At 34.9% G+C, this 15,500-nt stretch overlaps 1 protein-coding gene across 6 annotated transcripts in view; it reads right to left on the bottom strand.

Annotated features, from left to right (window-relative positions):
• Positions 1–8,158: 8,158 nt before the first annotated feature.
• Positions 8,159–15,500, bottom strand: part of LOC114349801 (agrin-like) — a 215,029-nt gene continuing 207,687 nt past the window's right edge. For all 6 annotated transcript variants that reach the window (XM_028300330.1, XM_028300331.1, XM_028300332.1 and 3 more), the window contains exons 23-26: positions 14,569–14,765; positions 13,938–14,121; positions 11,168–11,532; positions 8,159–10,642 (exon numbers count right to left, since the gene is read on the bottom strand). In XM_028300330.1, the coding sequence (XP_028156131.1) occupies positions 10,497–10,642; positions 11,168–11,532; positions 13,938–14,121; positions 14,569–14,765 (892 nt within the window). In that variant the 3' untranslated portion in view covers positions 8,159–10,496. The remainder of the gene's footprint in view (positions 10,643–11,167; positions 11,533–13,937; positions 14,122–14,568; positions 14,766–15,500) is intronic.

Here is a 15,500-nt window from a genome sequence, read left to right as displayed (position 1 = left end):
AAATCTTAATTATTTTAGGCAGAGGGATGATTTTAAGGCAGTAAACAATGAACCTAAGTTACTGTAGTTTAAATACGATTTAAGTAGCTGGAATTAAAAAAGTTCGATTCGTGCTTTGCCTCGATTTGTAAAGAACTAAACGAGATCTCCAACTTGCTTGTAATTCTTCCCATTTGGAAGCATTCGTTCTTATCTGTGATCCATTGTGGGCATTCAAATACTACACAATCGCCTCAGCAGGTATTTCCAAGTCGGGAGTGGATCGCCGTAAATTGTGACGCCGCTTGGCCTCTCGCAATCGGCCGAGTCACCGGGGTGGAATTAAACGATTTATCGTAGTCACGGACTCCGATTCCGTGGATCCGTGTCACGGTGTGCAATATTGTTGTTACACGGAGCGCTAAATGTATTGATGTAGTCAATTCGAACCCTTTTATAGACGTGTTCGTTTTTTTAATGAGAATGAAAGCAACGTTCTTGTCTGTTTCTGCCTCAGACAGAAACGATTCAATTAAATTAAATTAAATAAAAAACGTTTACATGATTATTGCTTGAAATCTTGAATGATTTTATAGTAAGAGGTAGTGTCATGCTTACTTACGATTAGCATAAGTTAAAAGCTTTCTATAAATTCAGATTCAGCCAAAAATAAATATGTCTTGCCTTATTCGATGTAATATTCTACATAGATAACAAAAAAAAGATAAACAGTAAATTAAGTTTTAATTACCTATTTCTACGAAAAACGAAATTGAGTTTTGCACAATAAATAATCACAAATGTCAGGTTATCAACAACAATGTACGAGTACGTGCGAATTTACAGTTATAATCATGTTTTTACAATAAAGCTTCATTAACATGATCGTAATTATCCCTCGTAATGAATCAAAACTACTAATTAATTGTATATTTGGAATCGATTACCATCCCGTATCAATATAACCTTTTATGAAGCTGAAATTTTCTGATAACGAAACTGATCGTAATAGTACATCATTTTATCATAAGGGTTTATTGAAATGCGGTGGGCCCCAACAATAAAATTTGAATGGGCTTGTTAAATATAAACAAATCTTTATTTACTCATGCAAATTGCTGGTACAGATCCAGTCGAGCCGTAATTCAGCGGGGCTCATTTCGTGTGGGTCTCCTCTGGGACAATATATCAAGGCCGATTTATTTTCTTCCTCTCATAACTCCTTTGTTTATTCGATGTCGTCACCGCAGGAAAGCGAGCGTTTATTTTTTATTACTTACTATTATTACTTAACTATTAATAATATAGATTCTGTCAGATTTTGTGGTAAATGGAGCTTTTTAATTGTACCTATCTAATTTCAATCATACTGACGAATGGTACAGGGGTTCCACATGAATTTTAACTGTAAGTGATTCTATACTTCATATTGAGTTCTCAACGTGTTTTTTCCCGCATCTAGGTGCTCTAGGAAGATCATCGAATTTTTTTAAAGTGCCGTCTACAGCTGTCTACATCAATTTTTACTGCAAAATAGCACCTTTTACAACGAGTACATAAGATACTAATGTTCAGCTAAACACGCCTTAACCCGTAAAACTGTGACAATCCAACATCTGAACACAAACACAATAGGTATTACAAACTGCTTTACATTCTGCCCGCTAACCTTTGTAAACGTGATAGTTGATAATATTACCTTTCACGGTTATACATATTTGCATTACTCCAGCTCAAAGCCTGGTCGCTGGCGTGTAAGCAGGAATCGCCTGTGTATTCCAGACACGTTCCCCACTGCGGGGGACGAGATACAAATCCCGGGGGAGACGGGAATCTGTTCACATATACCTTCATGCTCACCTCACTGATATTTATACGCGATTGAATGAAAAATACGTGAGCGATCGACCGGCTAATGTCATGCCACAAAAACTTCTTCGACTTTTGGGTTTGTTTTGGGTATAGACAATTTTTTATTAAATTGAATTTTAGCTAACTTGCTTTATGTAACTAGTAGTCCAGTCATTACGTACATTCAAAAAAGAAAATGAATTTGCGCTTCTAATTTTTTAATATGTTGTAGGGGATACCTAGAAAAGCTTAACTTGAGATTGTCGACCAAGCTTTCCTAGGAGCTTTCGCCGCCATGTTGAAAAAAGGGGTAAAATTTGTTTTTCGGCAATAACTCGGCTATCCGATGAGACTCGAAAATTTTTGTAGGACACTTTTTGTAGCTTTCTTTGTGCTCTACAATAACGCCCGAACCATTTTTAGCGTATCATGCATCGTTATCGAGATATCGATCGATAAAGTCAAAAATTTTGAACACAATTTTTGTTTTTTTCTTTTTTTTTCTTTGGGTCTTAATAAATATGAAAAATTCCGAAATAATTAAATAATTAATTAAAAAGTAAAAAGTAAAATTTAATTACTTTTAATTACTTTTTAATTACTTTTTTTTAAGTAACGGCAAAGCATTTGTATTAGTTGGTTCTTGTTTTGATCCCTTGTGAGAAACTTCTCCTGGCTAACTTTTGGAGTAGTTGTCTCATCGAATGTGAACTCCGGCGATTGGTTTTTTCTCGAACGTCGTACTCTTTCCGAAGTTTTCGTTCCAGCGAGTGTCATATCAGTCGGATAACCGTCGAATATGATTGCAACCTTTCCTTCGAAGTTATGTTGTACGTATCTGACGTTAATTATTTAATTATTCCGAAATAATTTGTGTCCAAAATTTTTGACTTTATCGATCGATATCTCGATAACGATGCATGATACGCTAAAAATGGTTCGGGCGTTATTGTAGAGCACAAAGAAAGCTACAAAAAGTGTCCTACAAAAATTTTCGAATCTCATCGGATAGCCGAGTTATTGCCGAAAAACAAATTTTAAGCGTTTTCCAAGATGGCGGCGAAAGCTCCTAGGAAAGCTTGGTCGACAATCTCAAGTTAAGCTTTTCTAGGTATCCCCTACAACATATTAAAAAATTAGAAGCGCAAATTCATTTTCTTTTATTTGCCTTTTTTTCGGACGAAATGACTGGACTATAGAAGAACATACTTTTTAGGGTTCCGTATCCAAATGGCAAAAAACGCAACCCTTATTTGACGTGTTTAAAATATACTGCCTATGACCTACATATTGTGTATCTACATTATTTTTATATCAATATTTTTGGAGAAGTAAAATCGTGACAGGTTGTTTCATAGCATTTTGAACGCTCTCAATACTGTTCCCAGGGAACTGAAAAATAATAAAATCGTACTCTTTTACACCTGTAAGCTTTCTATTTCAGCTAAACCATTTCAGCGTTTAATAAAGTGATAAAAGCTTTGCCAACGTCAAACACGCGATGTTTTTATGATTTCATTTCGCCTTTTCCAAGTCTCTTTTTCAATTCCCCAACTTTATTCTAACAATAAATCGTTAAAAAGATACACATTCTGAAATCAAACTAAGAAAGAAAGGACGTGTTTCGACTGAAGCCTTATCCTTCGGGAATACAAGGTTTCACATGACTTTTGTCTTTCTACATTCAATTTGTACATTCAAATGGAGTTACGGAGAGCAGCCTGTTTTCCCTGAGGTAGAAAATTGGGGATACTTAATTCACAAGTGGATAGAAACAAAAGTCGCTTCTTTGCACCTCAACATCTTTGAGGGTTGTTGGAATATTCCCACACGCATTATACTTCATGCTTAATATCTATTGCTTATTTTTCCCCTTCATAATGCCTCGAGGGATTCCGGTGGCCCACGTGATTTATAGCTTATGCAAAGAATGAGAGGATATTTTCTACACCATAATTCAGCCTAGTTGAGATTAGAGGCGGGTCTGCGTAAGATGATATATCAATCTGTTTCCTTGTGCCTAGTTTTATGGCTGCGAATATTGCGTTACAATTGTCGTATAAATTGAATTGTTTTAGATATAATTTTATTAAGCAAACAATAAGTGTTTCAAGCGACTTATTTTGAAGTTGTAGACTGTTTAAAAAGATTTAGAAAGATTTATCTTTAGCTCCGAAACATATCAGTGCAGATCGTGATATCTTTGTTACGTCCTCAAATTTTAAGAAAATGCAATAAAATTACAGCTTTATCGAATCTAAATCGCCACTTACTTATGCCACACAGACCTACTAGAAAGAATCATTCCGCAGAAAAAATAACTATTGTTTAAATTAAAACATTAAACAATATTGGCCTGGTCCTATCGTGCAGGATAAACTCAGAAACAGTCGCGTGGAGTTAGTATTTCCCGATTAGATCACCTACCTAATGCAAACCAACTTTTTCGTAGAACGAATTTTTGCACGAACAGTGTTATCGTGAAAAAATCCGTCCCGCGAAAAATAGTTGAAAGCAGAAAAAGTGATTTCGTGCAAAAATTCGTCTTAATCTCTAATCTGTTCGTTTTACGACACATTTGAGATGACCATAAATAATCTCGTCATTTTTATTGCATATTGAAGTCCGATATTTTCACGACTGTAAGCTGCGAATTGGAGAGTTGTTAAATTCCGAATGAAATCTGAGCGTTAAAGGCTGATTGCTCTTGAATTCCACACCTGTCAGTGCAACGATCGTTCAAACAGGCTTAAGCATACTTTAGCCTACTCCATTGGGCTACAATAGGTCATTAAATTAAAAGGTTTCGTGCTAGAAGGCCGTTTGTAATATTCGCGGCACCCACCGCCATTCTACAAGGACACGGTCGGCTTAACAGTTAACTAATTTACTATCCATAAATTTCTGATCAAGAACTTGATAAGACACGTTCTTAAGACTTTACGAGTTCGGGTCGCGTTTAATCAGTCGTGAACACTAGGGTTATGTTTATGTCTCATGAATATAAACGAAATGATTTTATATACTTGCCTAAGCCTAATTCCAGATATTGGATTGGGTTATTATCTGATTAGAATAACTTACGAAGACTTTAATTAGTGCTTACTTACTACACTTACTGCACTCTACAGAATTGTTATTGGTTTTGTTAACTGAAACGTTGAAACAATAGGCCGATTTCTCTACACAAAAACAAGCTCTTTCAGCAAAGTCTGCGTGAATTTAAACCTTTAAATACTCATTGAATAAATGACAGGGCCAGTGGTTCAGATTATTCTTTACTATCTCTACATTTAAATAAACTTGTAATTTCCACCCTCATTGAAAAATATTTGNTTTATAGCTTATGCAAAGAATGAGAGGATATTTTCTACACCATAATTCAGCCTAGTTGAGATTAGAGGCGGGTCTGCGTAAGATGATATATCAATCTGTATCCTTGTGCCTAGTTTTATGGCTGCGAATATTGCGTTATAATTGTCGTATAAATTGAATTGTTTTAGATATAATTTTATTAAACAAACAATAAGGGTTTCGAGCGACTTATTTTGAAGTTTTAGACTGTTAAAAAGATTTATCTTTAGCTCCAAAACATTTATCAGAGCAGATCGTGATATCTTTGTTACGTCCTCAAATTTTAACAAAATGCAATACACCTATTATCATAAAATTACAGCTTTATCGAATCTAAATCGCCACCAAGTATGCCACACAGACCTACTAGAAAGAATCATTCCGCAGAAAAAAATACTATTGTTTAAATTAAAATTTTAAACAATATTGGCCTGGTCTCATCGTGCAGGATAATTTCAGAAACAGTCGCGTGGAGTTAGTATTTCCCGATTAGATCACCTACCTAATGCAAACCAACTTTTTCGTAGAACGAATTTTTGCACGAACCATGTTATCGTGAAAAAATCCGCCCCGCGAAAAATAGTCGAAAGGCAGAAAACGTGATTTCGTGCAAAAATTTATTAATCTCTAATCTGTTCGTTTTACGACACATTTGAGATGACCATAAATAATCTCGTCATTTTTATTGCAAATTGAAGTCCAATATTTTCACGACTGTAGAGTCATTCGGGTCAAGAGCACGCACTTTTTTTTTTATGGCCTCCCAGACCTATAAAGAATTATATAATTGGCATGTTATGATATTAAATCTATAGAATATTTAATAAATTTTCACTGTCTAAGAAAAATTTCCATCAAGATTAATTAGTTTTAGCCCTACATAGGCTTAAAAAAATAAGAACTCTTTGTATTATACAGGGTGGAATTTTGTAATGCCACGAGGGAAAGTACTCTTAATATTGTAGATAGAAAATTTTACTCAAAACATTCCTTAATTTTTGAAAACAAAGAGAACTCCATTCAAAGAATTTTGAAAATTTTACGAAAATTCTCTATCATACCATAAAATTTTTTGTACATAATTAAAATAGTTTAAGATTTCATGGTTTTCCTTTCATTTAATTTAAGCAAGTTTGTTAGAGAGATTTCATCCATAAACTTAACCCTAACGATCGATGCAATAAAAATACAGGGTGTAATTTTTAACAAATTTTAGTTGGTTCGATTCCTCTACATTACTAAGAGTACTTTCCCTCCAGGTGCTCCATTACAAAATTCCGCCCTATATCTATTATAATGTGAATCTTTTCTTAAATTATTATATTGGCAATAGTCACAAATGTGAGATCAAAATAATTGGCCTTCATTATTTGGTCATCTGAGATGAGATGAGGGTCCGCTGAGGGGCCTTCCTTATGTAATTTCTCGGCATTTTGGTGTAGGTATTCTGAAAGATTGAACAATTTTTGATATTTTTATTTCATTTGGGTTATAAGTGCGCAACGGGGGTAAACGTACGCGTGCGTACTATTAATCTCGTACTCTTACCCCAATCGGCAAATATACCAAATAATCAGTCACAACACACACGTTAAATACTTTTTACGAATATGATAAACTTAGTTCAAAACTACATTAAATGAACAATAGAAATATAGTATACTTACTGGCACAGAGCTATCCATTTAACTACAGCACACTTTTCCGTGGCATAATAATTAAACGAATTAAGCGTGCTACAAGTATTCGGCGACGTGTCGCGACCAGTACTTAGATTGCGTCGGCGCGGCGCGTGGCTCCTAAACGGCTACAGTAGCGCCACTCTGTTTTACAAACACAGACCTCGGCCCCCCCACCCCTGTCGGAGATCGGACCACCGCGTACTTTTACCCACCGCGTGCTGTTACCCCGAATGACTGCTGCGAATTTGAGAGTTGTTAAATTCCGAATGAAATCTGTACCTCTAGTACGAAAAACTTTCGAGTTCGTTTCGTTTGCGTATTCAAAGTGTCATCGAAAAATTTTGTATGAAAAATTAAACAGCGCCCCCTAGGGCGGCTATAATATAGGGGGCGCTGTTTAATTTTTCATACAAAATTTTTCGATGACACTTTGAATACGCAACGAAACGAACTCGAAAGTTTTTCCTACTAGAGGTACTGAGCGTTAAAGACTGATTGCTCTTGAATTCCACACCTGTCAGTGCAATGATCGTTCAAACAGGCTTAAGCATACTTTAGCCTACTCCATTGGGCTACAATAGGTCATTAAATTAAAAGGTTTCGTGCTAGAAGGCCGTTTGTAATATTCGCGGCACCCACCGCCATTCTACAAGGACACGGTCGGCTTAACAGTTAACTAATTTACTATCCATAAAGGACATTGTCAGAAACCGCCTAAAAAACCGCCCAAAAACATTAACCCATCATAATTNGAATCGTATTATTTCGCTTTCGGGTAGTAATATGTCAAAATTGTTGGTTCTTTAGGCGAACAATGTATGGAGAACGAACATTGTCCTTTCTGATCAAGAACTTGATAAGACACGTTCTTAAGACTTTACGAGTTCGGGTCGCGTTTAATCAGTCGTGAACACTAGGGTTATGTTTATGTCTCATGAATATAAACGAAATGATTGTATACTTACCTAAGCCTAATTCCAGATATTGGATTAGGTTATTATCTGATCAGAATAGGTACTTTACCAAGACTTTAATTAGGGATTAGTTACTTACTTACTGCAGGATTTTTTATTGGTTTTGTTAACTGAAATGATGAAACAATAAGCTGATTTCTCTAAACAAAAACAAGCTTTTTCAGCAAATTCACGCAGAATTTTAAACTTTAAATACTTAGGTGAATAAATGACAGAGGCAGAGGTTCAGATTATTCTTTACTATTTCTACATGATAAACTTATTATTTTCACCCTCATTGAAAAATATTTGAGATTTGTATGATAAATGAAACAAAAGTTTACTGTTTGCAGTCTCATTTAATTTATCATTTTGTATTCATTAAACTAAGATAGTTACATCAAAACACACATTGCGTAACAAATTGGACTGGAAGATATGTTAGAACCAGTGATACGAGGTATCATTAGTTTATTATTGCTGAGAGCCCTACTCCGCTCATTCGAAGCCAATATCATACAGATGTGAAGCATCTATCAAGCACGTAACAGCTACATAATTTCCACGGTTTTCTTTTAACAATGAATTGCGGTACGAAATTGTGTTTCCAATATGCATAGCGATTCGTTTTATCCATCTATTCGCACTAAATATTGAATCCCGCATGAAATAGCAAATAAGAAAAAATACATATAAAAACAGTACGCAATCGAAGCCAGTGCGGATTGCAAATCCTATATGAACGCTTAACCGGAATTGAAGCTAGATTTGAATTTGGAACGCTTGCTTTTTTACTGTATTCTAGAATACGTTGCAGTTTCAATTTTAGAATTCAAAATAAACTTTTTATAAAAAAAAAAACAAATGAAGAACGAAAGTTGAAATAGAGAACACGTAGTTTTTAAAGAAACCTTACTTAGCGTAGTTACAGAACAGACACCTTATTCGTACCACAACTCACCCGTCTTGCTCCGAACGAGTCCGAGTAGGGTGTACCTAAATATCATTTAATCAGGATATGTTCCGTTGAACACGAAGCGAGTCTAACACGAAAAACGTAACTCTAACGCCATGTTGATATACATATTTTAATATTGTCATTGTTTTATTTTAATTAGTATTTAGGTATAATACTTTACAAATAGTCCACTAGACGAAATGTAGAAAAGACAACTTAGCATTTTAAATTTATTTAAGAGCGCTCCGCATTAGCGTGTAAAAAAACTTCGAACGAAATTACCTAAATTTGATCTAGGCTATCAATATTTCTCTATACATAACATTAAGGATTGTTAATATACACGCTTAGAAATAAATTTCAAATTCGTTATATTTCACTTATAACAAACGTTCGTACATAACATACATCATGAAACATCTGCCTAGAGCTGTTACTAGACCATTTCATTATTTATACTGATAGATTTTTCGGTTCATTGTAAAAGAAAAGCGGCTTGTAAAAAAACCTATTCTAAGTTATGTACATTATATTACAAAAATGGCATAAATAAATAACTAAATTACGGGATAGGTAAATAATATAAATGTAATGGCTAAATTAAACCATTGAGAGTGAATTTGTACAATCGGAAATTGATTTAAAAATAAGTTATTATTGCAAAATAGGTACTTTTGTGTTTTAAAAGGGAATGTTTAAATTATCCTTATCTAAGTTTATGGCTGTAAAACTAAAAATGTAGCTACTGTACAATTACTATGGCACTGTCTCTTACTATAAAATATATTTTATTGTAAAAAGGAATGATTTAAGTTAAGTGGAATAAAAAAGGCGTAAATTAAACTCTCACTTGTCGTTATATCACTTCAAAAACGAAATATAGGAAAATTGGAATGTTGGTATTAAAGCCCGTTTAACACTGAAAAAAATATTAAAAATTATTTTACCACATTTCAGCCATTTGCTTTACGTAAGGAAAACTAACAGGCTAACACTACTATCTAGATAATATATATTTTTGCTAGTAATAACAACAAAATATTGAGAGTCTTTTTTCATTTTTCTGTACTTACGTACTGGTTATAATCCTCTTTTTATTATACCTCTGATGTGTAATCCGAGCACCGATTTACAAAGATAAAATTGGTTATACCCTATCCAGGGTGCGTTTACACAGGCCGATTTTCCGCTGAAATCCCTGCAGATTTACGAAACATGAAATTTTCCGACAATTTTCCGGAAAATAAGTCCCTGTAAACGCACCTTGCAACCTAAAACTACAACATAATGTATTATGGCAACATATTATTTTGGTTAAAGATATGAATACTTATTTTCCACGTCCAGTACTCATCTCTTTTGATATCTCTTTGACGATAAACAGTTTAACCGAACGGAACAGATATGTATCGGTAGGTACTTCAACAGGTTCTTTTAAATGCTAGAACGCAAAGCTAGATAATACTTTAAGTATCTCACGTTAGTTTTACAGTTACAATGACTTTTTCCATTTAAAAATGGGGTAGTTGGCTGTGTGATAATCTATGACAAAAACGCATTTTATATTTGGCCAAGAAACAAAAAAGTTCCATTTTTAAAATACCAATTAAAAAAGGTCTTTTACCTTGGTGTGAAAAACATTTTACTGTCCAAATTTCAAATTCAAATATAGAACGGTCTTTACACCACACAGTCAACCACCGAATTCGTGATAATCGTTCAATCGCAGTGTCGTATCGTGGTCGCTGGTCGTATGGGCGCGCTGAGGTCGATGTGTCGGCCGCTGGCCTTTACGCTGGCGACGCAGCCGCGTAGTCCGGTGTAAAGCGCGGGTGGCAGTCCGAGAGGCAACGTTGGGGAGCCCCCTGTGGGAGGAATAGCGTTTAAATACCTAAAAGATGTAGGTAATTATTATTAGGACTTCAGAACTAATTTTGTATTTTAGCTGATTTTTAACCCCTGATGCAAAAAGAGAGGGGTGTTTACTTATATCACTCGACAGTGGCTCTACTTAGCAAGAATACGAATGATAACTAATATTTTAAGAAAAATATCATGTTTAAGGCTAATGAGACTGTTTTCAACTAGAGTAAAAAGTTGCAGCACTTTTCAAAGTTTAAATATTTGCAAACTACAACGTTACTTTGAAAGTAATTCTTATTCCTTAGGGACTGAAGTTTTTTATTATTCCTTTTTGTATTTTACTAACATTAATTAAAGAATTATGATTTGTATTATGATTTTATCTTTTTATGTTAATAGATAATTTCACTAAACCATTATCTTATAAAGTTGCCTACTTATTTTAGTTACTACACATAAAATGTCTAAAATATGATTCGTAAACAAAATGAATTTAATAAAATTTTCTTTTAAAAAATAAAACTTACCAATCCAAAGCTTGGGGTTTGACTTCGAGGGTATCAGCAGCGACTGCGAGTACCCCCTAACTGGTGGTCTGTCGTCCACCTGAAGCATAGCCAGCCGCTTCCTCCTCCTCACCACAGCTGTATGCCACATGCCATCATCCACCCTGACCTTCGACTCCACACATTGGAACCAGTCCTCATGAGTAGCAGAGTTCAGCTCCTTCACATCAGTATCAGTGTAAATGAGCTGGAGCTTCCCTTCACTAAGGCCCAGTCCGATGAAGTCTCGAGGGCGAATCCCGATCTTACGTCTCCACATTAAGAGACCAGAGTCGTTTGAAGTGCGAAATTTAATTTCGTACCTAATGCCGCGGGCGTTGCGATTCCTAAAACATTATGGTTATTTAAAAAAAGAACGAGCAATCAATGTAAAAAACAATTGAAAACGAGTTTTAAGAATAGAACTAAAAAAACAAAAGAAAACTAGTTTTTAATTTTGGAAAACAAAATAATACAGACATCATTTACATCGTTGAATGATAAAAACAGTAAATGCAAAAAATAATCGTATCTAAGAATAACCCATTTGCATCGAAACAAACTACTTTCAAACTGTATTCGGCGTTTACTTGTTTACGTTAACGCGTTTATGTAAATGCATAAAGTTTGGTTTAACTTATTTGCTTCACTCCGCGAATTCACTACATTCAGTAGAGCTAAGCAAATGTAACAAAATTACGGGGAATGTTTTCGTAGTACTTGATCGCTTTTATTTTGATTACATTTTAACGTTAATTGCATTTTTAGACAGATTTCAGTAACAGTTAATTAAATTAAAAGCGAGTAGGTATTCATCTGTGAAAGTTGATTAACATTTACGCATACGTCGACTTTTTAAAATTAACCAACTGTTGTGAACTCTGCCCCACATCTCACTAGTGCTCATTCCATTAATAAAAACAAAATGGGGTTAAAAAATAGGTTAGTTGCACCACACATACAAGTTCATTCACGCTACTAGGAGACATTAGGGTGTCGTTTTTCACAGCAAAACTTTCATTAGAAGGCATGATTGGCATTTTATGGCACAGGGCCGGCACCGTGACACACATTTCAAACCTAACATTTCCATTGAATTCACCCCTATTTTGTCACAAACTTTCGTGTGTAGCTTTATTTCCCCTTTTACGGTTACAACTTCACTTTCAGTTTCAGGTTATATTTAATATCTGCGTTAAAAAGCAGTGTTATATTTCAAAATTCTAGTTTAAAGACTATCATAATAGTTCCTGTTATTTTATTTGGCATAGTCACTAAAAGCGGCGATCAGCAACTCTATCAACGAGTAGCATCACATTTGTCAATAACCTTTCAGAGCTTATTTCACCCTTTTAGAAATGTATAATTCTAAGAACTCTCTATTTAGAATGTTATCTGTTTTCACAGAGGCTGTATGTCAGACAGTATTGGTTCGTTTTATAATAAAGTTCTTTTCCAAATCGAAACATTATTAAGTAAAGAAATGTATTGATTCAGATATGTATACAAAGGTACAAACCGTACCCTGTCACGGAAGTACTCGTACCTGTAAACTGCCTATATGAAATAGCCCGAACATTATCGTGGTTTAAATTCGGTCGAGTATGTCTAAATTACACTTAAGTGCCGCGATTTCCGTGTCGCCATCAAGTATTCATGGTCATGAAACAATAAAGCAGCCTAATGTCCCCTTTTACCATAAATGCACAGAAAAGAGGCAATAATAGTACGTGTTTACCTAATCAAAATTTCTGCGGAGGTTTGTTTTTTAGTAACTAAAAGTAAGAACGATTTGACTCCGCCGTGTGTTATCTTACATCGAACGGTCCTTCACCCACGTCATTGTTAGTATGTAAGCTAGAAAAAGATATAAGGTTAGTATTATTAAAAAGTTATTTTTATTATTAATTCGTATAAAAAATATTAGTTTCTGAAATCCGCGTCAAAAGACACTGGCAATCTTGAAAAAAAAATCTTCAAAATCTTTTCAAAACATTTTTAGCTGTTATAAAGATTGCAAAATCCAGTTGGCGTGGTAAAACACTAAACCACAAATGACGCACCATTTCGTGAAAAGACTGCTAAATTCATAATTAGCTTAAAATCCATTATAACCAACTGAGTTATCCAAATAAGCGAGTTAACAAACAAAGCCGCACCACAAATGTAGTTCTTTATGAAGTAGGTCACAGAGTAGTGTCCCGACTGGCTTTTCATTTGTCAGTAAAACAATTAAGTAGCAAGTTACGGCTGGCACGAACCACTGGACGTACCGAGTGTTTCGAATTAAAACTTTAAAATTCCAGTAGTATTAAGATGGCTCTTGTTTTCGCTATAAACAGACTCAAATCTGTGCTTTGTGTTTAAAATGTAGCACTAGCTCTAATTGTGTCTGCTATAATGAATTTACAAACAACACGTCAGCGTAAATATTTAATAGGTGCGATTTGGCAATAAAAACGTTTATGCTGGGTTGCACCATCTTACTTTAACAAACGTCAAAAATCTGTCAAATCCCTTACAAAAAACGCCTATAAGGTTATGGTCACGGCTAAAATAAGGTGGTGCAACTCTGCCTTGGTCTGGTGTGTTGTTAAACTGTTGGAATATTAATAAAACCAGACATTTGTTGTTTTTTTAACAAACTTGCTTTACTAAGGTAGTTAATTCTAAAAAGTTACCAAACAAGAAGACAAGATTATTAATTAAGTCATCTTAGTTACATAAACGTTTAAAACAAAAGACTCCTTACCTGCGATTCCCTTTACTCCTGTACGAGTAGTAGCTATTCCCATCAAAGTTGATCGGCATTCTATCATTCAACATCTCAACCATCTGCACTTCACAGTTCCTCCCTTGGAACCCGTCTTGGCATATGCATTTATACTCGTTCAGCAATGGAATACACGACCCATTATTCTTGCATGGAGTCAGACCTACACACACAATGACAATTATGGCCTGATTTATATGGGATCAATGGGCTGTAAACAGGATTTAGTTAATCAATCATTTTAATTGCTGTCTCTGCGGTACATGAATAGTGGTTAGTTACTATGGGTCTATAAAAACTTCTTTAGAATGAATAAAATATTTATTTAGTTAGAAATTTTTTAAAGATAAGGAAAATATGAATGGTTTGTCTAGATCTGATGTCGGTTGCTATACCGATGAAACGGGCTGATTTGACTACAAAGCTGACTGATAAATATACTTTAGGGGGTTAACTTTTGTATCATTTATTAAATGAATAGGTCTACAAGAACTAAAAACAAAAGACAGTCAGTCTTAGGTCGATGAAAAATTGTGATAAGATTTTAAAAATGGAAAAAAGAATTCTATTAACAAACAGTCATTTGTTTCAGTTTGCCCCAGTAACTCACCATCACCGCACGGCGGGCCAGTATACTTCGTGACTCCACTTGTGGCGCACGGAAGACGTTCTTCCTCTTGCACAATCGCACATCTAGCTGTCCCCCCATCATACAGCGACAGGGGGTTCCCATTCACGAAGACCTGTTGCACGGCGCCTATGAAACTGCTGGTCACGCCTGACATTTTGTGAGGGCGGATGTAAGCCCTGGAAAAACGAGGATCCCGTAACACTCGACAAATCGACGGACAAAAGCTCGATCGACCCGAGAACCCAATTACAATAAATTACACATCACACTAACAACACTAATGAGCGCCGCGTAATCATTAATCAAGACTTTGATACGGTCGCAATAATGACACGTAATAAGAACGGTAATGAACACGGAAATTGGGCTGGATTAGTATTTGCTTTACTATATCAGTAACACCTTGGTTGCTCCAGGAAATTGACTCTTATTGGCAGTATAATGAATGAAACAAAAATACAGCTTTATGAGGTAAACAAGATTAAAAGAAATACAGGCTTTTTAACTCGTCGTCTTTTGTTATTACAAAAACAATTTTGTTATAAATGTGTAATTAAAAAACAACAAGGTCGAAAATGTTAAGTCCTTGTTTTCCGTAAAATTAAAAATTTACAAAGGATGGCTCTGAAGGTACTTAAAAATTTAGTTCAAACCCTCTTCGATGAACACAGAAAAGGAAACATTTACTAATCCAGTCATACTGAAGGAATTATTAATTAAATGAAACCGAATATTATAGGTTTATCATGATTTCTACCAGAATAATTCAAATTACGACTTAGCTCGACCTCGCATTACGGAATTACTGAATAAACTTTATGTAATGATCGTAATTTATACCGTTAGTTTTAGGTCTCGAATGGTTCGAAAATAGTATTTCTTACTTTTTGAGTTACTTAACAACAAATGAA

Source organism: Ostrinia furnacalis, unplaced genomic scaffold, assembly GCF_004193835.3.
Source record: "Ostrinia furnacalis isolate ACB-3 unplaced genomic scaffold, ASM419383v2 OfSCF0710, whole genome shotgun sequence".
Classification (NCBI taxonomy): Eukaryota; Metazoa; Arthropoda; class Insecta; order Lepidoptera; family Crambidae; genus Ostrinia; species Ostrinia furnacalis.
Note: the sequence above shows the minus strand (reverse complement) of the source record. Positions and strands in the feature narration are given on the sequence as shown.